The sequence below is a fragment of the Equus caballus genome, chromosome 8, assembly GCF_041296265.1.
Source record: "Equus caballus isolate H_3958 breed thoroughbred chromosome 8, TB-T2T, whole genome shotgun sequence".
Lineage (NCBI taxonomy): Eukaryota > Metazoa > Chordata > Mammalia > Perissodactyla > Equidae > Equus > Equus caballus.
This window is the reverse complement of record NC_091691.1, coordinates 54,518,576-54,545,036: the sequence shown is the minus strand read 5'-3', so window position 1 is coordinate 54,545,036 and position 26,461 is coordinate 54,518,576. Positions and strand designations below refer to the sequence as shown.

At 39.2% G+C, this 26,461-nt stretch overlaps 1 protein-coding gene and 1 long non-coding RNA gene across 6 annotated transcripts in view; one reads left to right on the top strand and one right to left on the bottom strand.

Annotated features, from left to right (window-relative positions):
* IMPACT (impact RWD domain protein) overlaps positions 1–16,425 on the bottom strand; it is a 29,155-nt gene extending 12,730 nt beyond the window's left edge. Inside the window, exons 1-6 of one of the 3 annotated variants that reach the window (XM_023647582.2) lie at positions 16,227–16,425; positions 15,015–15,143; positions 13,057–13,109; positions 11,309–11,371; positions 4,157–4,242; positions 329–412 (exon numbers count right to left, since the gene is read on the bottom strand). In XM_023647582.2, the coding sequence (XP_023503350.2) occupies positions 329–412; positions 4,157–4,242; positions 11,309–11,371; positions 13,057–13,109; positions 15,015–15,143; positions 16,227–16,403 (592 nt within the window). In that variant the 5' untranslated portion in view covers positions 16,404–16,425. Of the gene's footprint in view, positions 1–328; positions 413–4,156; positions 4,243–11,308; positions 11,372–13,056; positions 13,110–15,014; positions 15,144–15,672 lie in introns of all 3 variants that reach the window. The other 2 variants (XM_023647583.2, XM_023647584.2) reach the window with 2 other exon arrangements.
* The window catches only part of LOC102148682 (uncharacterized), a 95,659-nt gene continuing 85,603 nt past the window's right edge, over positions 16,406–26,461 (top strand). Inside the window, exons 1-3 of one of the 3 annotated variants that reach the window (XR_011420982.1) lie at positions 16,406–16,744; positions 17,392–17,448; positions 24,749–24,857. This is a non-coding gene — a long non-coding RNA (uncharacterized lncRNA). The remainder of the gene's footprint in view (positions 16,745–17,391; positions 17,449–24,748; positions 24,858–26,461) is intronic. The other 2 variants (XR_011420984.1, XR_011420983.1) reach the window with 2 other exon arrangements.

Genomic DNA, 26,461 nt, shown 5'->3' with positions numbered 1-26,461 from the left:
ATTGAAAACATTAACACAGCTTTTCTTAGTTTCAATTTTTCCCATCACTAATTCAAAACTCTACAAAGTAGGAAAAAGAAAAAGTAAATTTCTATTTTTCCTCACCCGTCTGACAGACCTACCAAACACTAAAATGGCCAGCACGCAGGAAAAAATTAATTCAATTCTCTGCAAATTAATAACTATTTCTTAACATGTGAGTGTTTACTAAATTTTTATGCCATTCCAAAAACAATACATAATATTACCATCCCACTTTCCTCAAAAGAAACATGTTAGTAACATTATACCTATTTAATTTTCACTGATATCAAAATCCAGTGCTTACCTGGATTTTCTAACTGACATGCTAAAATGAGATCATCTTCACATTCAACATCTTCCTTTTCAGTTTTCTTCTCTATGTCTGGGCCTATGTGGATATGCAACATTATGAGTTATCTACAAAGACAATACAAAATTACACCTAAAAAAAATCATTGGTCTTGGTCTCTAAATATCATTCTTCAATAGAAGGAATTCAGGTTGATTCCAAGGTTGGCGCAAGGAAAATACAAAATGAGCCTGGAACATCTTGTGATTCCAGAAAGCAAAGAAATGCTCACAAAAAGATGGAAGCTTATAAAAAGAACACAGGAGCCTACCTGAAGAAGCTCCTAAAGGCCAAACCTGGAACAATTTGAGCAAAAAAATATGGATAATATGGAATTTTAACGCATGGAATAAAATAATATACATGAATTCATACTGATATAAATGACTAATCAAATGAATGGGGAGAAGAGACATCTCTTCCTCACAATAGAATTCCGATTAATAAATGTCGAAGGAGAAGAGGAGGTAAGAATCACCATTAGGCAAACACCACAGTAATAAATATTGTTGACAAGATACACTAATGGATTCTAAAATTACTGAGTGAAAGTTTAAGTAGAAATAGGATGTTAGCATAGCTTCAAAGTATCTCCCCCAAGATAATTATCAACTACAAAGGGAAAGACAGTAACTATGACAGTTAATTTTACATGTCAACTTGGGTAGGCCATGGTACCCAGATACTTGGTCAACACTATTCTAGATGTTTCTGTAAAGGTATTTCTTGGATGGAATTCACATTCAAATCAGCTGACTTTGAGTGAAGCAGATCGCCTTCCATAATGTGAGTGAGCCTCATCCTGTTAAGGTCTTAACAGGAAAAACACTGAGCTCCCCAGAAAAAGAGGGACTTCTGCCAGCAGAAAGCCTTCTGATTTGAGCTGCAACACCAATTCTTCCCTGGGTCTTCAGCCTGTCAGCTTAACCTGCAGACTCTGGACTTGTCAGCCTCCAGAATCTTGTGAGCCAATTCCTTAAATCACTTCTCCTGCTCTCTCCCTCCTTCTACCCGCCCCTCCCTCCTTTCTCTCGCTTTATAAATATACAGACACACACACTCACAGACACATATATACATAATACACACACATCCTATTAGTTTTGTTTCTCTGGAGACTAATACAGTAACTTTACAATGGAGACTCTGGCAGATACCATCTTAACCAAGGGATCAAAGTTAAACATCACAAATAACAAAGCATATTCTTATCATGAGCTCCTGATATAATGCATTGTGAGGGACACAATATCATTTTTATGGTTTTCTTGCCAAAATGCCTAATGTTACTTCGATTATGAGAAAAACAATGGACAAACCCAAATTGAGGGACAGTCTACAAAACAGTTGATCAGCGTTCTTTACAAGTGTCAGGTCATAAATGTCAAGGAAAGACTGAAGAACTGTTTATAGACTAGAAGAGAGTAAGGAGAAATAACAACTAAATGCAATGTAGAAGCCTGGTCAGGATTATCTAACAGCAGAGAGGGCATCAGTGGAAACATTAGTGAAATTGGAATAAACTCTTTAGTTTAGTTAATATTATGGCAATGTTATTTTCCTGTTCATGATGATAATACTATGAGATGTTACTAGGGAAAGCAGGGTCAGGAATATTAAGAGAGGTCTTTGTACTATTTTTGCAACTTTTCTCTAAGTCTAATATTAGTGCAGAATTTTTAAAAATTGTAGGGACTGGCCCAGGGGCACAGTGGTTAAGTCTGCATGCTCCGCTTCAGTGGCCCAGGATTCCTGGTTTCAGATCCCAGCACAGACCTACATGCCACTCATCAAGCCATGCTGTGGTGGCCTCCCACATATAAAACAGAGGAAGATTGGCACAGATGTTAGCTTAGGGACAATCTTCCTCAAGCAAAAAGAGAAAGACTGGCAACAGATGTTAGCTCAGGGCCAATCTTCCTCAACAACAACAAAAAATTATAAATAACTGTATATAATTATTTCAAAATTTAATATTCCCAGAGTAGAAAAAACATGATGAAATAATAAAAAATAAATTTATACTGAAGATAACAGCAAAATCAAAATAAATTATTTGTCAAGTGGGTACCCTAGAGAGAAAATTCTCATGAGATATCCTAATTATTAGCTTCTGCTCTTACTAGTTTTCAGAATTATTAATCCTTCCACTTTAACATGAAGTCTATAAAATCAATTTTTGAGTAAAAACTTCCAAACAAAATTTCTAAAAATTATAAATTGTATAACACAAATCAATAACTCTAAAATTTGAAGAGTGGCTAAACTAAATTATGGTTATAGGTGGGAAAGGGAAAATATCATTTTTAAGATCAATAATTTTTAAAATTTCCTAAGAGTTGAGTGATCCCAAACTATTTTTAGAGTCCTAAATTTTTACCGGTGTACATTCCATTTTTGCAATTGCCCCACACTATAGAATGGGGGACTGGCAAAAACCAATTTTGCTTTGAGACTACTTTTCTCACAGATGCCCTGAAATGCTGCAAAACCAGAACACGGATCATAAAAAGCTAAGGAAAATACTTCAAAAAACACTGTCACATGGACAGAATATCTTCATACCATTTATCTCCTTGATTTTAACGGAAGCAGTAAAAACATTCACTTCTATAGAAAAACAGTAAAATGCTCTGAAAAAATATATACTACTACCAATTTTAAACTTATACTGAGGGCTAGCCCAGTGGCACAGTGGTTAAGTGCACACATTCCACTTTGGCGGCCTGGGGTGCACTGGTTCGGACCCCGGGTGCAGGCATGGCGCCACCTGGCAAGCCATGCTATGGTAGGCGTCCCACAAATAAAGTAGAGGAGGATGGGCACGGATGTTAGCTCAGGGCCAGTCTTCCTCAGCAAAAAGAGGAGGATTGGTGGCAGATGTTAGCTCAGGGGTAATCTTCCTCAAAAACAAAAAAACAAAAACGTATACTGATTTGGCTAAGGGAGTCCTAAATAACTGGTTCCCTGTAAATAATTTTCTAAAAGATTAGTAAATAAGCTATTGGTCTTTTGTTTTAAATCCCTCAACAATTCTCAGTGATAACAATAAACCTCTATTTGGAAATAAAATCGGGTTAAATAGAGTTATTTTCGTCTCTTAAAGGCCTTTGTGGTAAGTGGAAAAAAGACTAGCAAAGTAAACAGGAAACATTAGAAATTTCATGTTGTCATATACTTAATGATTCAATAAAAGAATAATAATAATAGAGCAAAATTTCAATTTCCAAATGTACTGAAATTAGATAGCAGTGATGGTTGCACAACTTTTGAATATACTAAAAACCACTGAATTATACATTCTTAAAGGGTGAATAATTGTGGTGAGTTACATTTCAGTTTTAAAAAAATCAATTTTCAAAGTCAATTTTTATATCCTAAATATCAGTCAGTGTGTTTTCCACAGTTCTTTTTCTATAAATACTATACTCATTTGAAGGTAATGTCTAACTTATATAGTCCAATAATTCATAAAGAATGTTACATGGCTCCTATTACCTTAACAATAGTCAAAAAAGCAGAGATTTTTTGACCCAAGTTCTTTAACCATAAAATTCTATTTCTCTAAGAGTATAATATGAAACCAAAGAGGCAAAAGCTTATAGAAAGAAATAACCATTCATTACATGAGTAAACAAACTTTCCAGAGAAACATAATATTTTAACATGCATAGAACCATAAAACAGAATACAGATTTTCACTAAAAATTTCAATTAGAATATCTACACTAAAACTTAATTACTGTAAGTTAAAAGAGCATTGATAATATTTTTCAATCCTACCTGGTTCTATCATCTGAGATTTTTGTATTAGAAAATCTCTTATTTTCTCCACCCACAGGTAAAGAATACTTTCACCAATATTTTGCCTAAACAAAATACAGGGGGAAAAATTCGTTATTTAAAAAAACTTTCTTCTCAAATTCAAGAAAATACAGATATATCTTCAATCTAATAAATATGCAATCTAGCCATGCCTTTTAAAAAAGAATTTATTAAAAACATGAGATTTACTAACATTTGTGGATGAGTATTTAATATAGATTGTTTACATCAACATTAACAATCCCAACTGGCTCCAAAATTAACATTGCTTATTTAAACTAAGCAGAAGAATTATAGTCAAAGAGGGGGAAAACAAATTCTGAACTTAAACTGGATGAATTTGATAGACGTAAATGTGATTTAGTTTCTATCAGTAGATACAGTTTCAGAATTGATGTCCAATCATCGCTCGCTTTTCTAAACTTTTTGAACAATTTCAAACCACTTATTTGGTATACTTATTTCAACCAAGAACGCACAGTACTTGAGGAATTCCCTCAGAGAGCCAACTGACAAGACTTAAAACACAATCGATGCAACAACTTTATACTCCTATTTTGTTTTTCACTAAAATATTCTACTGCCCAAATTGATTCATTTTGGTTCCAAATAACGTCTGCCTGCCTCAGATAATTGAATCCATCTCAAAAGATCTTTGCGCAAAAGAACATGTCATGGTTCATGTCTATCGAGTTATGTTAAATGATGGCAACAGCAATAAAATAAAGACCCAAGTGTCTACTCTTTAGGCAATGACACTAATTTTAGATAAGTTTTAGTTTGTGTGTTTAACAAAATCACCTCACTACTTCATAACAACACCTTACCCCCTTCCTCTAAAAGTTCCCCTTGAAACCATTATCTCCCTTTATCACCGCTCATCAGTACCCACCAAAGGAAACTTTCAAAACAAACATACAGAAGAAAACAACACTGTTCTCAAATAATTCTGTACCCGAAAACCCTCCCCATCTCACCCATAACTCCTAAGCACTAAAACCATCTTCTGTGTGCTTTGGTAACCTGTCTTTTTAGAGAGCAAAAGTCATCTGGAAAGGTTTTAAAAAGTTGAGAATGCTAGTTGAGTTTCTTTTAAACAATTTCCACTCCCATCCCCTATTCTCAATAAAAGACTTAGAAGTATAGAGACACAGAAAGGCAAAATGTATTGAGTATATCCCAAGCCCAAAGTACATTATACATATCAACATATTTAATACTCATTATCGTCTAATGAAGTAGGTATTATTTCCCAATTGTACACTTGAGAAAACAGACCTAGAGAGATCAATAAACTTGTCTAAGACAGTCATAAAAATACGAAGCCCAGAGCCAGAATGGGAAGGCAGACTTACTCCAAAGCTTGGGTGGCCCACTGCATTTTGCTCTCCTATCAAGCAGCTATGCCCTTAGGCAAGTAAGCTACATGAACTCTGAATCCCAGTTTCCTCATCTACAAAACAGAGATTTAGAGCATCTTGTCTTACTTTACAAAAGTAGTTTCTTTTCAAGTGAAACTATCTTAATTCACTCAACAAATCTTTAAGGGCCTGCCCTATACACCAAGCACTATAGCAGCCCTGGAGGCATGGTAGGGAATGAGAAAATTGGGCCCCTTATCTCAGTGTTTGTAATCTTTATCCTTACAAATTTATGGTTTTATATGTAATTCTTTCCATCTCCTAATCTCATTCTTTTGAATTCCTCACATCATCATCATCACCAAAAGTAGTAATGAAAATACCTAGTGTTTACTGAACACCTACTGTATAGAAGACACGGAGAAAACACTTTGTTACCTCGCTTAATCCTTACAACCACCCTTTGAGACAGGAAAATCATCCCTCTGTGAATATACATTCACATTCAGACTTGTTTTTTTGGGGGGGCGGGGACACCTTGGAAGAAATTTCACAATTAATAATTAGTTTTTCCAAATAATAAAGAAGAAATTAAACCTTAACTCCAAATCTCCTCTCCTCTGGCCCATGGCTTCCTGCAGAATATACAACAGCACTTCTGCCCAACATCATTTATTGAATGCTTCCTTCTTCTCTAGTATTTAACAAGACTTACTGAAATCCAGTGTAAGTAAGTTGTAGGGCATGTGAAAGGTTTCCTGAAGAAAACGAAAATTATTCTTTCCTTTGGACCCCAAAATTCTATCATGGTGGTGGGTTTTTTTAATTTGCTGTTGTCATTACTACCGTATTCATGTTCTCTCTTATGACAATAGTTTGTTCATGTATTTTAATTATCTACCAGGATTTGGAGGTTTTCAAACTTTTGCCATCACTATAATGAAATCTCTCACAGAATGAGAAACAAATTAAGAGACAAAAGCTGGGAGTCCTCCCCGCTGTGTCTCTCCTCCTCTCCTGCAATGGTCCTGGAAGAAGTCTGCTGAATCTAAGGACTCACATGCAAAATCTGAGAACTGTTCATTATAGAGTGAAATGTTAAGTTGTATTTATGAAATTAAATATGGTAAAGTAGCTAAATATAAAAAGTCTGAAAAAAATTTGTTTCAAGTTAAATAAAAGACCACCTTGGATTAAAAACTGACATTTTAGTTGAGACACTTTGTGAGTAACTATACTCAAATAACTACTATCCAATTCAGAAGGATCAAAACAAAGTCAAGTGACTCTAATTTTACTTGAGGCTGTAAGTTTTGTATCTTTAATTTTCCAATATTTATATTTGTCAATTTAAGGGTAAAGCTACTCATTAAAATGCACTACTGAGTTGTGTGACCTTAGACAAATTACTTGATCTCTGAGTTTTCGTCATCTCATTTTCAAAACGACAAAGGTGGACGATGTGATTTTTTTAATAAGAACAATAAAAATGAGAGCTGCTAAAGTACGTTATATGGATTATGTCATTTAATCCTCACTACTTTATTACTCTATTATCCTCATTTTATAGATGAGAACACAGACTATTTCAAAAACTGACTCCAGAAGCCTGACCAAGATAGCCTTAACCTTAGGTTAACTTCAGACAAGCACAACTTCCTGACTCTAGACCCTGACCTCCCTTTTCTTACAGCATTTTCTTTAGAAAACTTGTTATTAGAATTCTTTCTTTGTTCTTTTGGGATTATGGACATCTTTCTTGATGACTCTTGTCAGTTTTACAACCTAGGAATGTCTTCCTCCAGGACCTGGGAGCCATCGTTCTGAAATGTAATCATGTAATCATCAAGGAAGACAGCGGCGCCGTCTCCCAGTCTCTGGGGGAGCAGAGGAGCCTTACTTCTGATGAGCAAAAAGTAGCAAACACACAGAAACACATTCGCAAACTCAGGAAGTAACTAAATGTGCTGGACACATCTCATTGACCAACCTCCCTCCAACAGCCTCCAGTACTTTTCTACTAGCTCATCCCAGCCCTTAAAAATCCCCCTGCTTTTTGCTTCAGGAAGTTGAGTTGCGTCCGAGTTCTGGCCTCTCCCCGATTACAACAGCCTAGAATAAAGTCTTCCTTGCCTGTTTAACTTTGTCCAGTGCAACTGTTGCTCTGAAAAGCCTCATTCTCCAACTTTCAAATCTAAGACTACACGATGCATCAAAACGTGAAGAACTGTGGGAAATTAAAATAACCATTCTCCTGGATTTTAAATTAAGGACTGCTGAAATGGACCATCATAAATTCAAACACTACAAAAAAATTTTAATCCCTTTCCTTTTCTCTTAAGCAACACCAATTAGTATAATGTTGTAAGTATTTTTATGTTACTTACCTTTTGTATTACTAAAATATTTTCATATATTCAAAATGTCCATATGCACACTATTCAAACAAAAATAATTATGATAAGCAAACTAATCTTCATCTAATCAATCACCAAATCCTAGTTTATATTCTTAAGTATCTCTTCAACTGACGATTCTTCTCCAACCACCTTCTTGTTGCCTTAATCAAGGCCTTCACCACCTCCCTCCTGAGTTACTGATTGCTCTTCCCATGGTGCCCCTTCCCTCAAACTCTTCACAAGCCATCCTCCACACTGCCACACAAATCTGATTACATCACTCCCCTGCCCAAAACATCTAGAGCCTACACCTACAAGATAATGCCCAAACTCCTGATCCCAGCTTGTAGGCTTCTTCTTACACCTACCTCAATTTACACACCTGGTATCTTAAACTACTTGCTGAACTCTGAACATCCCGGGTTGCTTCACATCTACGTGATTCTGCTCACGCAGTTCCTCCTATCAGAAAACCTCTCTTCCTTTGACAACCTGGCAAACACATGCTCAAAGGTCACCTTCACAATGGAACCCTCTTTTACAACTTTATCCATATGCCCAGAGACAGCCTGTTATTAAAACCTCTAACTATAGCACTTAGTCCAAACCTACTAGCAATTATGTCACTATATTGTACTGGTACACATCTATCTTAATTTTTAAATTCCAAACTCCTAACAGAGTGCCAGCATATAGAAGATACTCAATAAACGTTTACTAGAAAAACTTAGGTTTCTGACTTCTTTACCTCCCGACATAAGAGGAAACAAAGCATAGCTGCATCTTCTTATCTAGGCAAAAATCAAATTTAGCATTCAAAATGATGCTAAATCAATATGAAAATCTCAATAGTGTAACAATATTTAGAACACAATGAAATTATAAACATTAAGAATTATATTCACACATTTACCTAATATGTTTAATTTTCAAAGACCAAGAAGATTTTTTACTTGCTGCCCACTGCTGGGATTTTATGGAAAAATATGATTAAAAGTTGTCACACAAAACTTTTAAAAACAGAACTGGTATTTCTATTTAAACTACATGTGTGAAAATAATACCATTGGACAGTTTGTTCAAGCACTTTTAATAAACAAGAGACCATGAACCATATTCCGGTTTTAGAACAAGCTGCTTTCTAAATTATGGAATTATTTAATTCTCAAATAGCTCAACTGCACTTGTTATGGAGAACAGCAACTTGTGTCCTATGGAACAGTACCTCCCGAGTAAAGGGGGAACTTTCTGGACAGAGAAAAGGCAGGTAGGAAGCCATTTCAGAGTGCATGACACTGTGCATAGGGAGGAGAAAAATCTAATAGATGCATATGATTAACATGATGGAAGCCAAGTATGGGAAGACTTTCGAGAAAGAGGAAGTGTTCACCACCACCAAAAGTTAGTCCAATAAGATAAGAAGTGAAAAATGACCATAAGATGCACAATTAGATCATGGGTGAGCAAATTTGCAGTATATTTATCTTAGTGTACTTTAAGGAGGGAGATAAATTGGCAAATAAGCATAAATAAAAGATTACAGAAAGAAGTTTGTTGAGGGCACAAAAGTTGGAGCGACCAGTAAGGTTAGGGACAGGTATCAGAAAACATTTAACTGAGGAAATAAATAATATTTATATGCTGAAGATGACGGAATCACTAAACGAGGGCATTCTTTAACGCTATGTCCAGTTCTTGGTTACTTCCAGAGTCCAGTGTAAACCTGGGACTCAAAGAAGACCACACTTCCTACAGGAAAGAACTAATAGAATCAATTCCATGAAGATTTAGTGGTTTTTTTAGTTAAATATTTTGGGGGAAAAGAAACATAGCCTAGATCCCAGGGATACAAAGGGAGTACTCTCGATGTGCCAAATGGGGTGGCCACCTAGAACATGTAAGACATCCTTACCTGTTCCTGGACTACAGTGAAACTGATATTCCAGAACATAATTTGTTTTACTAAATTAATATATATCACTAAAATTAATCCAAATCACAGTCATTTCTTCTCTGGACTACTGCATTAACCTCCTAACCCATGTCTCACATGCATTCTTGCACCCTTCCAATAGTTCCTCATATAGAAACAGAATGTTGTTTTCAAAACGAAAATCTTATCATGGCATCACACCGGTTAAAAACTTTCTCTGCTTCCCAGGGTCTTAGGATAAAGACAAAAATCCAGAACTTGGCCTACAGGACTCTGCATGACTTCCCCTATCTACTTTGCCAGGTCATTTTCCCACTGTACTCCCTTCTCTCTGCTCTTTACTACTCTTACTTCACACCACCATTACTTTTTGTTTTGAAATGTGCCAAGCTCCTTGACACAGAGCCTTTGCACATGCTGTGGCCTTTCACTGGAGTTTAGTTTACCCAAGTAACTCAGCTCTTAAATCAAATAAGCCATCGCTAACCTCCCAGACAAGGTCAGGTCTTGTTTCAAACTCAATTAGTACTCCACATTAATATCTTTCTTTTACAGAACTTATCACAGTTACAGTTCTACATTCATTTTTACATTGTTGTGAGTAATCTCTCTCCCACCAGTAAATTCTAAATGCCATGAAAAGAGGGACCATTGCTGTTTTTGGTAACTATGTGTAGCCAGGATCTAGCAGAGTGCCTGCCATATAGTACTTGTTGAATGAATGAGTGAAAAATACAGTAAATCTATAGATTCTCAGTCTTTTTAAAAAAATTTTTTAAATCTTATTGAGGTCATACTGGTTTATAACATTGTGTAATTTCAGGTGTACATTACTGTATATCAGTTTCTGAATAGACTGTATCACGCTCACCACCAAGAGTCTAGTTTTTATCTGTCACCATACATATGTGCCCCTTTACCCCTTTCACCCGCCCCCTCAATCCTCTTCCCCTCTGGTAACCACTAATCTGTTCTCTTTATCCATGTGTTTATCTTCCACATATGCAGACTCTCAGTCTTACAGCCTAATACAAGAAAATTATCATTAAAAGTATATAATAGTTTAATAAGTAATTATGCTTAGGATTTTGCTGTTACCAGTTTCATTCAACATAGCCTATGAAAACATCAAAACAAGAGCAGCATCTCTGAATTTACTTTTACAAGCTGGCTAAGTGTTTCTATAGCTATTAGTTCTAAATATTACTGTATTTTTGTATATAAGTAGAAGTCCTATCAAATGTACATATAAAATTATACTACACAACCAATCTTTCAAAGACTCTTCAAGTGCATCCTTTTGGTTAATGGAAAGGCAGCATAACGAAAAGTTTGGAAAAGGCCCTAAAATATCATGGTTCCAATAAAAGCCCCAACAGAAGAACTAGTAGAACTTTTTAAATCACTTGTCACTTACATATATATTTCCTCAAGGCTATTCGATAAATCTGCACGTTCTTGCCCTTCAAGCCAAGGAGCACTAAGATTAAACAAACACAATAAAGGAGATTACTCAAGAATGGGGTTTACATCTCAAAGAGAAATTACTGATTAAGTCACAAACTGGCTTTACTGACCTTTTAAAAATTACCTATTTTCATTAAAATGTTACATTGTATAAATCTACACAGTTCCAAAATGCTTTCATTTGCATTAACTCATTTAGTCCTCCAAGGAAACCAGGATGAAGCCAACACCAATATTATTCAATTAAAATATGGTTTTAAAAACAGCAGTGAGTTCACAGGATATCATAAACCTGGCAAAGGTTACATAAGTGACATAATAAGGTCCCGAATCTAAATTTCCAGATGCGTAGTATCTGCCACACTATCAGGACTTCCCAGTTTTCTATAACTGGTGTCTCAACAACTCTAACAAATAAGCTGGTTGTTAAATGATGTAAAAAAACTAACTTTTTCTGAAAAAGGTATTTATGTTTACAAGCATTCTATAATTATATCTACCATTTTCAATAAATAAAAATACAAATTACAGAACCATTATTAATAGCAAATTTTACTGCTATGGTTTTAAAACACTCATACAAAAAATAATCCCACTGGTAGGTAAACATTTCAGTAACTGTGATTTAATGCAATTTCATTCACATAGGTTTATATATCTTAGTAGGTTAAGTGGGCAAGGTTGATCAAGGTTTACTTGCAACCAAGAGGGCATGACTCATTAAGAGAATGTTATATTGGGCCAGCCCCATGGCCGAGTGGTTAAGTCCACCTGCTCTGCTTCAGCAGCCCAGAATTTCACTGGTTAGGATCCTGGGTGCAAACCCAGCACTGCTCATCAAGCCACACTGAGGCAGTGTCCCACATAGCAGAGCTAGAAGGACCTACAGTTAGAATGTACTGAGGGGACTTGGGGAGAAAAAGAAAAAGAAAAAACCAAGAAACTTAAAAAAAATAACATTATAAACTAATGTGACCTCAATAAAAAAAAAGATTAAGCTTGAGCTGCTGAGAAGCTGGTTCCTCAACAACAATGGGCAGGGAGAAGCACCATGGGTAGTTACTGGAAGGCAGGCAATCTTAGGCAGAGACATATTAAGGAACTATGCAGCAGAACCAGGTTAGGAGAAACTCTACAGGCCACGGTTTCCAGATTCCTAGGTTGTCTAAAGAGGAAGGTTTCCTTCCCCATCTCTATAGACAATTCTGTAGCTATTTTAGCCCTTCTGATTCTCTTTTACACTAAGTGGCATACTTCAGTGTATTTTATATAATTTAATTTTTTATTTAAATGCTCTATACCAAGTCCAAAAGGTTTTTTTTTTTTTTTGAGGAAGATTAGCCCTGAGCTAACTGCTGCCAATCCTCCTCTTTTTGCTGAGGAAGGCTGGCCATGAGCTAACATCCACGCCCATCTTCCTCTACTTTATATGTGGAATGCCTACCACAGCATGGCTTTTGCCAAGCAGTGCCATGTCCGCACCCAGGATCCGAACTGGCGAACCCCGGGCCGCTGAGAAGCAGACCATGCGCACTTAACTGCTGCGCCACTGGGCCAGCCCCCCAAAAGGTATTTTCAATGTCTATATACATTTTGATAAGAAAGGTATTTAATATAAACACAATGTACAGTATAGAGAAACAACCTTTGAAAAGTATAATCTCTTTATAAAAATATTAATGTAGAAATACAGCTTACTTCAATTGATAAATAGGTGGAGCTGTACCTGGGTATTCATTCGGTAGCATCACCTACAAAGCAGTTTAAAAACAAATCTGTTTATATTTCATCATGGCTCAATAATAAATATTTATAAAGCTAATGGCTGGACAAACTTCTAACTTGCCAAACTAAAAACCAAAACCATTGTTTTGTTAAATTGCAGGAGAGAATTCCCTCCTCCTATTTATGCTTCTACCTTAAATATGATGTTAATAATGATGCCAATTTTTTTTAAGAGCAAGCTCATTATTTGCAGAGAAAGTATAAAAGCAATGAAAGTTAGAAAATAAGGATGGGAAGGACAAAAATGAAAGGAAAACAAAAACTGAAATAGGGGCATTATACCCCAACCCCAAACGAACAGAGTAACATTATAAGCTGTTCCAGGTACTTTTCTGAAGAAATACTCAAAAAAATCTTACTGAATATTGTTAAATACATTAAATAGCTAACACTTAGTAGAGAACTATATACATTTCTTCTCAAATCAGTATTATAAAACCAAATACTGACAAAAACTCAATTTGGCATCTTTTATGTTGAAAGTACAGGCAGTCATCAAAGAATAAGCATTAAAACAGTAAGCCATACTGATATTTTCATTTATTTATCCTAATCACACTGATGCTCAATTAATAAAGAAGTGAGTATCTACTCTATGAATCATCTACATTACTAATTTATTCTTCCCCTTAAATGTTAGCCATCTTCCCAAGTTTAGACCTTCTCCTATAAAACAGATAAGGAAAGGAAGTGAAACTCAAGTCTGTCAATGGTACATTAAAAACACTTCAATACTTAAAATAATTGGGATAGGACCAAAAAGGGGTTAATCTCCATAATATATAAAGAACTCACAAAACTGAACTACAAAAAACCAAACAACCCAATCAAAAAATAGGCAGAGAATATGAACAGACATTTTTCCAAAGAAGACATACAGATGGCCAATAGGTACATGAAAAGATGCTCAACATCACTAAAGATCAAGGAAATGCAAACCAAAACTACACTTAGATATCACCTTACGCCTGTTAGAATGGCTATAATCACCAAGACAAAAAATAACAAATGTTGGAAAGGTTGTGGAGAAAAGGGAACCCTCATACACTGCTGGTGGGAATGCAAACTGGTGGAGCCCCTGTGGAAAACAGTATGAAGATTTCTCAAAAAATTAAAAATAGAAATACCATATGACCCAGCTATCCCACTACTGAGTATTTATCCAAAGAACTTGAAACCAACAATACAAAGAGACTTACGGACTCCTGTGTTCATTGCAGCATTATTCACAATAGCCAAGACATGGAAGCAACCCAAGTGCCCATCGACTAATGATTGGATAAAGAAGATGTGGTATATATACATAATGGAATACTACTCAGCCATAAAAAACACAAAATCGTCCCATTTGCAACCACATGGATGGACCTTGAGGGTATTATGTTAAGTGAAATAAGCCAGTCTGAGAAAGACAAACACCATATGATTTCACTTATTTGTGGAACATAAACTTACGGACAAAGAGAATAGTTTAGTGATTACCAAGGGGAAGGGGGGTTGGGGGGTGGGCACAAGAGGTGGAGGGGCACATTTATATGGTGTCTGACAAATAATAATGTACAACTTAAATTTCACAATGTTATAAACTTATTATGACCACAATAATAAAACTTTTTAATTTAAAAAGCTGGGGAAAAAAATAATAATTGGGATAGGAAAGACTGAAACTATTAATTAAAGCATGACTTGAGAGTGACCTGAGATTCAATTACCCACCCATTTAGATAATCAATCGTTAACAAAAGCCAACAAAAAAACCAAATTTTTAAAAAGTCACACAAGAATAGTCATTAGAGGAATACAACAGTAGTCAATCATATAGAGTCAATGTCTTAACTGGAAAATGGCTGTAGAGAAGGGGGAAAAAATACCTGCAAGCAAACTGTCCACTTGGGGTCATCGGTATCATCGCTAATTCTAATACAGAATATTTTGGCGCAGTCATCAATGACACACCATTCATCACCATATATGGCTGCCATTGCTTCAATTTCCTCATTCTGAAAGAAATTGATGGGGGAAAGAAGTCAAGGAATGCACATACCCTAAAAACCTGAGTTTTCCTTACTCCTTTATAAGGTATTTGCATTTAACATCACTAGCCTGGATGAAAGATCCCTAAAGAACGCTGCCAAACGTTCTTAGCAGCCGGTCACTACGTTCTGCTCTCTGGGTGGTTGCCAGACCCTACTGCAATGACTGGAACCAGCCTTGCTACATCACTGCGCTTTGGGCCACTACTGAGCCAAAATATCCAGGCCCTCTCATACCCTGCAGTGAGATTCAGAAGTGAAAGGATAAACCTATCTTCTCTGTTCCACTTTCTGTTTTTCAACAGGAAATCCCCACCCCCACTCTCTAGCAGCGTTGTCACATAGGAGCCCTATCTTCCTGCTGGGTATCTCCTTCGTTCTTTCTTGTTTTGGATTTGGGCACGGGGCCAGGCGATTTTTTTGGATTTTGGGTAATCAAACCTTCAAAACATAAATTATTCTTTTGGTTTAGGGTTAAAAAAGAAAAACAAGTGACCTAAAGGTGAAAATCGGAAGCAAAGTACCCATTCATCTTTGTATCATCTCATTTCGTCCTCATAGCCCAGCAGGAAAGGCTTTAAAAGCGCCCACGTGAGCCACGCACTGGGGAAACCTCAATGCCAAGCGGAGTAAGATTTCGTAGGCCCTCGGGGCGCTCTAGGATCTGTGTTGTTACTGCCCATTTTGCAAAGGCAGAAACCGGGGTTCTTAAATGGCCTGTCGAGGGTCACCCAGCAGCGACAGGGCGGTGAGCATAACCCGGGTTTCTGCCTCCCGCCCGGAGCAGCTCAGTCGCCTGCTGGTTAACCGTGACGCCGTCCAGGCAATCTGAGCCCTCCACCGCCCGGGGACGGCCTCCCGGGGAGCGATCTGCCGAGAACAAGCGCCAGGAAATCGGGACGCGGTGGAGCAACCCGAGCAGCTGGCGGCCCAGACGTGCAGGCGGAGCCGGGGGCGGCGCCGGGCAGAGGGCCGGTCGGCGGGGGAGGCCCGGGAAGGCGAGGCGAGGCCGAACCCAGCCTGGGGGTCGGCGCCCCGCCGAGGCCTCACCTGCTTCTGGCTGCTCCCTGTGTCCCCCTCAGCCATGTGGCCCCTAGAGCGACCCAGCGGCCGCAGCCCGCCCAGGTTCAAAGCGCGCGGACAGGGCGCTGCGGCGGCAAGCAGAGTGCGGCCAGCTGCGCGGACCGACCCGGAACCGCAACCCGGCCCGCGCCGCGCAGGTCGCATCTGCTTCCGGGTTGCGGACCAAGCGGTGAGAGGGGCTCTCCGCCCCTGTCCCCTGCCCCCCTGCCAGCCCGGGTCTAGCGCCCGCCTCCCCCAATACCCTCCCCCGCCCTCTCCCCCTCCCCTCGGCCGGCAGGGGAAGTCGTTCTGACCCCAGGGCTGCCCGGAGGCCTTCTCGGCTCTGTCTCCTGGAAACTCGCCGGGGCTGGGGGCTTCTGCTCGCCCGCTGCGGCCTCGTTATGATCTGAACCCCCAGAAGACGTCGGGGAGTCGGGTTTACCGCCATGTCCCGGGAAGGGACTCGTCTGCAGGCCACAGCCCCAGACTCGTCTTTACGTTTCAAGGCAGGGGTTTTTTACGTGTTTTTAAGAGAGGGATTTTGTCAGATTTGGGCAAGGGTGAGTTTGATTTGCCAAAAACTGAAGAGCAGGAGAGGGCCGGCGGCAATGTTGAAAGCGTGCGGAAAAACGTAATCCACCCACTCTCTGTTGTGTTGTGAGCGTTTTCTTTAGTGTTCTTGGACATTTTGTCTGGGAGCCACTTTTGTACAAGACATTAGTTATGCCAATCAACATAAGGGTCATTGTTTCATTATCCAAAAACATCAGTCGGTTTGTGTCATTTTTCTTCCCCGCCAACGCATACATTCCAATACATCGGTTGTGAATTAGATCAGTTGCCTTACTAGAGACACCTTAATCAAGCCGCTTTCTCTCTTATCCGAGAGGCATTTTATCCTCTCTTGCTTCATATTCTTCGAACACATATACACAAACAAAAACTCAAAATATTATGCCTTTTTTCTCTCCTGTCTTCCTTAATCATGGGCATGTTTAATTCCCCTTTAAAACTCTTCCCTGAGTCAAAAGTGCGATGCATAAGTACCTGTAAAGAATTCCTCTGGAATTACCTTGAGGGGATCCTAGTATATAAGCGTTGTGGATTTATTAATTCAACATTTATTAGGCTCTCGTTGTGCTCATCTTTGTAGATGCAGATTAAGATGTCATGCGTTGCCTCTAAGGAGCTAAGATGAGGGACAAGGAAAGTAAGTCAACATTAAAATGGACCAGAATTGTTTGTTGTATTAGTAGCACAAAGAAGGGCCATCCATCCAAAGTTTATTGGGCTGCTTGTTCCGGAGAATGCTTGAACCAAGTCAGAAGAACAGGTAGAGGTTAGCTAATTGAGGAAGGGGAGGGAAACTGTTCCAGATGGAGAGAGAAATATTGGCAGAAAAACTATGGCCTGTTTAAAGAACTTCATGCAGTTCATTGCCTCTAACATCACAGCTGTCAACCTCCTCTTGTCACATGGTTTGCATAACCTCTTTGTGATGGTCTCCATAAATCTGCACATGTGCATTCATTTTGGTTCCAAGAGGGCTTAGCCCTCTGTGATATCAATCACATCCCCTCACTCCAATTATTTGGTTTGGACAGTGTATTTTTTCTTTATCTTGAGCAAAAACAGTTTCAGGCCCCTCCTTCCAACCAGATTGGGCCCCAAAGTCCGTGATGTTTCTCTTCTAAGTGAGAAATTTGCCTGGAACTGTTACCAAGCCCTAAGGGACTGGTGACCTGCAAGAGGGTCCTTTTGCCTCAGCCAGGGTTGCTGTTGCCAATAGAACAAGACCAGGTTCAGAATAGCAGAGCAGAAACTTTATTGCTTGATCAAGGAATGGAGAAAGGGAGAGCTGGTCCTCTAAAACACCTTCTTCTGGAAGGGAAGGTGAGCAACATTCTTATGGGATGTGAAGCGGGGGGGATCTCCCCATCACCGCTTAGGGGCCGGGGACATTTGGGGCATGTGCAGATCTTCCCTTCTTGCACATGGCACCTTTTGCACACGTTTCCTTTTGTACCAGACACCCTGTCACCATCTTGGACTTTTCTGGTTTGGATCAGTTCTGCAGTTTGGCCATCTGGCAGTCTTCTGCCTTGGTTCCTGTAAGCAAGCACAACTTAAAAACAAAGCATTAGACGTGGAAAGTGTTTTAAGGACTTCCCTGGGTGACAGAAGTGTTGAGGGATTTGGCCATAGTGCATCTCCATGTTGCCTAAAACCTGCAGTTATAATCCTAATACTACCTAGATGTCTATCTATTGTTAAACGGCTTTCTTTCTTTCCTTCAGTCGGAACTCTTCCTTCAATGCCCCTTCGTTTTACAGCTTACATTGCATAAAACAGTGTTTTTCACACTTAAAAAAAAAAATCCACAGAATCCTTTCCTCAATGAAAGCTTGTGTAAAATAGATTAGGTTGTTCTGGCTGCAATAGTGGTGATGGGCCTGAAGTCCCAACTGCTCAGCAACTCTCCCTCCCTCCCAGTGGCCCCTCAAAGAGTTTAAACCCAAATTTGAAAATTACCACTTTAAAATGTAACAGAAAACAAGGCAAAGCATAATTTAACCTTCTAAACAAAGCACAATATATCCAGTTTATTATACATAGCACCTCTTTTTTTACCACATGTCATAGCAACCCAGTCTATTTTACCTTCTGCAGATTACACCTATGATTTTGTATATATTTCCTCATAGCTAGAGCAGTTAAATCTTCTTTTGAGCTCAGATGCTGAACAGACATGACACTTTCTGCCGAAGGGAACAGAATAAAACCATCCCTATTTCTCTGAGTGCTTAAGCATGTGGCCAATACGGAGAACCCCAAACTCAGAAATGCAAAGAGCACTGTAAAGGAGGGAGAAATATTCCTCTATCCTCTAGGTCCTTCTACCTGGTCTAAGAATTACATTGACATGAGATGGAATAACAGGAGAAAATCAAACAAGTTTAATAACATGTATATATGGGAGAAATGCAGGAAAACTGAGTAACTCACCCAAATGGCCAAAGCCACCACCTTAAATACCATCTTAAGGGTCCAGCCCAGTCGTGTAGTAGTTAAGTTTGTGTGCTCCACTTCAGTGGCCAGGGGTTCGCGGGTTTGGATCCTGGGTGTGGACCTACACACTGCCCATCAAGCCATGCTTTGGTGGTGTCCTACCTACAAAATAGAGGAAGATTGGCACAGATGTTAGCTCAGGGACACAGACACACAAAAAAACCCTTCAGCTAAAGACAAAGGAGGATGTTGGGGGTAGTAGTTTGGGACTTCAAAGGGGAGGAAGACAATTCGCATGGAGATGTAAAAACAAAAGTTTGGTAAGTAAATGTTTGCCATACCTTGCAAAGACAATGGGACACAGAGAGGACTTTGATCAAAGTGGCCTTGCTAGGTTCTTCCCTGTCTACCACACCTAGTTCATGTTATGATATAGTTATTTATGGTAATAGCTCCTTCCTGGAACAGGCCATCTATATTAAATTCTTGTAGGCAGTTAGGGGGAAGGTCAAAGTTTCTTCTTAAGTCTTCTATTCTTAAAAATAATCAAGCCAAAGAGACACATTTGAGGATGGCAAATTCTGATCCCCCACACAGCACTTTGGAAAGAGAAGGAGAGAAGTAAATATTGAGGTAACAGTTGTAACAGACAACCTACATATAACCTACATTTGCAGAACATATAGACAATTCAGTTGAAAAAGGTTTTACATAATATGAACTTTGAGCAGTTGCCTAATCAGAAGCTAAGAATAATCTGCAAATAGTAACGTGGACTTGGATACAAGATGGGTCTGTAAGCGAGGGTTCTGCTGATTTCCACATCAATTTACCAAATGGTTGGTTACCGCATGTCTCCTTCAAACTCAGTATGTTCAAAACTGAACTCAATATCTTTCTCCCTAAACCTATTCCTCCTCCTATCTTCCCCATTTCGGTAGTTGGCAACCCTGCACCCCTGCATCAATATTTGTCCAAGTTTGAGAGCCGGAAGACCTACTATACTCCTCTCTTTCACTGCCTCCATATCCAGACAGCAAGTTCTGATGATTCTGATTTATTAATATCCCTTATATTCCTCATATCCTCCCTCCTAGTCTTTCTGATTCCATCTGGACCCTCTTCCAGTTATCCTCCTCGTGTCTGCCAGAGTGATCATTCAAAATGTACAAGTCTGATCATGTCTTTTCTATCTTGAAATCCTTTTCTTGCTCCCCATAGCTTTCATGAGAATGCTTAAACATCTTAACACACAAGGGATGTTCCTTGCTTCCCCTCTAATTTTATCTCCCACTGTTCCAGCTAGACCAGCCTAGTTTATTTTATTTAAGCTTTCTTTGATGAAAGAATTCTATGGCTTTAGAAAAAATTATGAAAACTGCTATTTTACACCATAGACCCTGTGTGGGGAATTGAGTTAAGATATACAAAGAGGCCAGTGACAAGAGTGGAGGAAGAGAACAGATCTGTTTAACAGTAGGTGGACAGCTACAAGGTGTTAGGATGATAACTGCAGAAGTTCTCAGGCAATCTGGAGGAGATGCATGTGGCCAGATCCCTCAGAACTCTCACACAGAACAGAAATATGCTGACTGGCTGCACCAAGATTTCTATGTAGGATTGACTTTAGAGCCCAGTATGATTGGAAAGAGGTGCTTGAAACTTTGGCTTAAGATTAAGAAACATAAACTGTCCAAGTCAAATAATTGGAGGGGAGAAAGAATGTTACTGAGATTACAAAGGGCCAAAGTGCTCTCTTGGTACCAAAAATGAATGCATATGGATAGAGAGATGACATAGAGATGATCATTAATGGGCTGTGCAAGCAGTGTGACAAGAGGGGGTTGATAGCTATGGTATTAGAGGCAAGGAGAATGAGTTATTTGAATGGAAAAACCTAACCTGGAAGTGTATATGTCTACTGGCTGCAGTGGAGGTGGCTGTCCCCTCAGGGCTGAGGTATTAAGCCTGTAAAAGATTCTCCACAAACCTACTTAGATGGTTGAAAAGCTCTCTTCCAAATACTCTCTAGGACCTTGCTACTCAAAGTGAGGTCTGTGGACCAACAGCATCATATTACCTGAGAGCTTGCTAGAACTACAGAAACTTAGGCCCCATCCCAGACCTACTGAATCTGCATTTTAATAATGGGTTATTTGTGTGCATATTACTTATTTATTTATTTATTTATTATTTTGAGGAAGATTAGCCCTGAGCTAACATCTGCTGCCAATCCTCCTCCTTCTACTGAGGAAGACTGGCCCTGAGCTAACATCCATGCCCATCTTCCTCTGCTTTATATGTGGGATGCCTACCACAGCATGGCCTGCCAAGCGGTGCCATGTCCGCACCGGGATCCGAACCGGCGAGCCCCGGGCTGCCAAAGCGGAACGTGCGCTCTTAACTGCTACGCCACCAGGCAGGCCCCATGCATATTACGTTTTTAGAATCTTGTGTGATGACCATGAGAAAGTGTCTCTCAGATCTTGCAGAGCAGGGAGAGTAATTGACCGAGGGCCCCAGCTACTGTGCTCTGAGATCTGTTACTCCATTTGCACTTAGACCATGATTCCCATGGTGACTATTTTAAACAGTATGCTTGAAAATATTCATTGGGCCATTTTCACAAAGCTACCAAAAAACTGTATCTAGGAGGCAGTAATGATGATTTATGTTTACATTTACTATTTGTACAATTTACTACCACTGTTTGTTTTTAATGCCTTCTGGAACTGTTTCTTACAGAGCTACTGAAAAGTTACTAGTTTGGTTGAATTCAATAAATATTTATTAAGTTTGTATTTTGTGCTATGTACAAGGCACTATGTAATTCATTTCCAAGAAGGCTAAGAAAGTATAAAGGAAAAGACATAACTGTGCCCTTTTCAGTAAGACCTATTTTCGATTATGTGTAGCACACTAAATTATCCCAACTAATTTGTGCTGAAGAGATTCAAAATTGTTAGCCTTAGCCAGGCCCTGTTGAATATCATCTTGTGAGGTTGAGATTGTGTACATTTAAGCTGAAATAGGTAGATAGTTTGTTCATGTACTTTGAAAGGCTGCCAGAGCCAGGATGTTTAGGTACAAATACTGACTTTGCCAATGACTAGCTGTGTGACTTAACAGCTCCATGCCTCCGTTTCCCTGTCTGTAGATGAGGATGATAACAATAGTATCTATTTCATAGGGTTATTGTAAAAATTAAATGATCTAATATATGTAAAGGGCTTAGTATATTGCCTGGCACATAGTAAACATTCAATAAATATTATTTTTATTATAGGTTACACTATGTTATATGTTATCATATTTTTCTCATAGAGTTTACAGAGCTGTATAATTAATAAACATTTTACAGTAAACATCTCCACAATGTTTCATACAGAAAACAGTAGGAAGTTTCACTATCCAACTTAGTCAATATTTTTTGCTGCTATTTTTTTTTTGCTATGCAATATGTTTTGCTATGTAGAAGTTTCATAATAGTTGCTGGAGATATAGATATTAGTAAGACAGTTTCTAACACTGACAAACTTCCATCTGAAAACTCAGCAACTGTTGTGTGGGAACAAAACTCTAGATCTCTTGTCTATTTTTTCTAAATGTATCTGTGAAACCAATTTTTCCTCTTTCTCATCTCCTGTGACCTACACTGCTTATCTAAAGTGATCCTTATCACCACTGTGTAGCTCTGTTAACCATGATCTTTGTACAATGCCAAGGAAATCTCTCTGTCAAATACTCATTTATACACCCATTCTCTCTCTCCTTCCCACTACTGCTGTTCTACCATTACCTACCACTTATTTGGGGTTTTTTTGGTTTGTTTGTTTGTTTTGAGGAAGATTAGCCCTGAGCTAATATCTGCTGCCAATCCTCCTCTTTTTGTTGAGGAAGGCTGGCCCTGAGCTAACATCAGTGCCCATCTTCCTTGACTTTATACGTGGGACGCCTACCACAGCATGGCTTGCCAAGCTGTGCCATGTCCGCACCTGGGATCCGAACCAGCGAACCCTGGGCCACTGAAGCAGAACGAGCACGCTTAACTGCTGTGCCACCGGGCCAGCCCCCTCCACTGCTTATTTCTATGCACATCACACAGTTTATGGGTTTTGGGGCCCTAATAAGATAGTATAAAGGTTAAGGGCATGAGCTTTAAAAATAGACTATTTGATTCATATTCTGACTCGTATACTAACTTTGTGACCTTGGGCAAGTTATTTAGCTTCTCCAAGTCTCAGTTTCCGTACTTATAAAATGAAGATGTTAATATCCGTTTTGCGAATTGTTAAAAAAATTACATAATGGAGCACCTAGCACATTTCTTGGCATGTAGTAAGACTTCACGAAGTGGTAGCTAAAGTGACTGAAAATACATCTATGATTTTGTATCCTTGGGTGCATGATAAGTAGAAATGGTCTCTAACAGGAAAAGGAAGAACAAAACTACTGAGAAAAAGAATAGAATGGCTCGGATTACTTTATGGGGTGTTTATAGGTATGGATGGAGACCAGAGTCGTCATGCATAACCATTTCTGGAATCAAGCGAGTGAAAAGAATGGATTCTCTCTTGGTATAGAATGTGTAGACTTAAGACTTTCAGGATGTGGTTCTTAAATGGCATTTTGACTACAGTGGTCACTTATACCCCTTTTGATGGAACAAATCAATGAAATCACTCACAAAATAGTGCATTGGTCATTGAAATGGAATGAATGTGAGCTAGTCAACAATGTGTCAGTTAGGGTTTCGGCAAGAAACAAATGGCATACTCAGAGGATTTAAATGGAAACAAAGGAAGGGACGATTTACAGAAGAATGGGCAAGGTTCAGGGACCCCACAGGATAGAAAATCAGCCAGGGGTTATTAACTGCAGGAAGCCGTTAAGATGCCAAGAATTGAAGAAACAGTGTTTTTTGGAGGCCAGCAAGAGCTGGAGCCATAGGAAAGGGTCTGCCCCACAGAAGCTGGGGCTGTAGAAAAATGCAGCCACTGCCAGAAATTCTTGACAAAGGGTCAGGGGTAAGGATGTGATAGATACCTCAAATTCAATCTCTTCCTGTTGACACTCTCCTGCTTGTACCTCTCATTCTCTGAACCCAACTGGAAGCCAGAAGGCAAGGAGGCTCAGGTGGTTCAATCCGTAGAGGCCAGGCTCCCAGGACACAGAGCAGAGTAGAGAACGGGAGAGAAGGGATTAAGAAGACAAATGGATATTCCAGAATAACAGTCAATCTGGAGTTTGAGGCCAAGGAGAGAACAAAAACAGGCGGGTAGAGTGATATAAACCACTTCCAGTCCCATCCATAAAACCTCCAGTACAATCCACTCCGCTCTCTCTCCTTCTGCAGTGACTCTGGAGTCAGTAAATTGACAATGATGATGTACACATGGAAGAAACCTGGATCTCTGAATGACTCTTCAGAGCAGAACCTCCGTGCTGACCACATTGTATACAATAGGAAGCCACTGAAGCTTTGGCGTTGTTTGTTTCAGATGTCAGGTGGTGCTAGGAGTTTGCGGGGTGATTAACACGGATGACTCCCTAATGTGCTTCTCTCCAGCTTTCTTCTCGCAACTGAGCTTCTGAGCACTTACTCCTTCCGTAAGTATTCATTTACAGAATTCATTATTTTAGATGTCATCTTAAATTCAGCATTTCATAGCCAAATTCAAAAGCTTCCCCAAACTATCTTGTTTTCATATGTACTCTGCCCACCCCCCCGACTTATTTATTTGTTGAGTTGGTCATTTCACAATATTTAATGAGACCTGATCTGTATCATAATCTGGGCTATATATTAAAGATATAAAAATAAATAAGACATAGTTTCTGATTTCAAGAAACCCATAGTCTGATGGAGGGAAACATGTAAACAAATAATTACTGAAAATGTGTGATGTGCCATGGTTACATGTCAGTTGCTTCCTCTCTTTTACACCTCACAGTAAATGAGTCGCAGTATCTTAAATTCTTCCTCTGGTAATATCCACTTTCTCATAGTGTTATACTTGAGTAATAACCGCAGCCTCCTTGCTGCCTCCATCCTTTCCTCATTCTAGTTCTAGTGTACCTTGTATACTATTGATGGACTAATAGTCCTTAAACGCTACATTGTTCAGGAACATTTTAAAGTTTTATCTTTTCCTACTGAATCAAGTCTCAATTGTTCTGCTTGGCCTTCGGAAACCTTTAGATCAGCTCCCCTTACGCAGCTATTTAATACTATCCTCCAGGATTCTCCACTGTAATTGCCAAGCCCTGGCTACTGTAGTCCACCTTCCCTTCTAGCCCACTGCTCACCTTAGTTCAGGCCCTGTCATCTCACCCTAGACCACTGCAGGAACTTCTCAGCTCATTTTCCTGACTCTGGACATTTCCCTTTCACCCATCCTACTTCCTGCCAACAGAACTCTCTCATTAAAGCATCATTTTGATCATGTTAGTCCTCTGTTCAAAAGCTTTTCCATCTTCTGCATTCCCTGTCTCAGTAAAGGAGCCTCTGTATACCAATTGCTTGTACCAGGAACTTGGATGCCATCTCTGTACTTCCCTGTCCTTCCCTCCTCTATTACCAAATTCTTTCTGTTCTGTCACCTAAATATTCCTTGGATCAGCTTACTACTACTTTTCTCCATTCTCAAGGTTCTTGCCAAAGATCAAGCCACTACTGTCTCTTGACTGGACTACTGCAACTGCCTCCTAACTGGTATTCTTGCCTCTAACATCACCGTCTTTCAACTATTCGCCCCCTAGCCACCAGACTTATCTCTTTCTATAATAGAAATCTAACATTGTGACTCTCCTGCCTAAGACTCTTCTGGGTTTTAATTCCATGGCTTTGAGGATGAATCTCAATTCTATGACATATTGTAAAGGACCCTTTATGATGTGGCTCCTGTTTATCTCTCTGGTCTCATCTCTTCACCCCAACTCTCCGCAGCTGCCTATTCTGCACTGTATATTCTAGCCTTACTGAACCATGTTCACTTCCTTTGTGAGGCACATGATCACTTGCCCGCAGTCATTCTCACTGTTACTCCTCTACTTTGGAATGCTCTTTCCTCTCACCTCCTTCCTACTACACATTGCTTTGGACTCAGCTTCCTTGATGGCAGTTATTATGTCTTTCTTTATCCTTGCATTGTCAGCACCCAGTGCAGTGCCTGGCATCTGGTGGGCTCTCTATTTAGAGAAGTTACATAAAT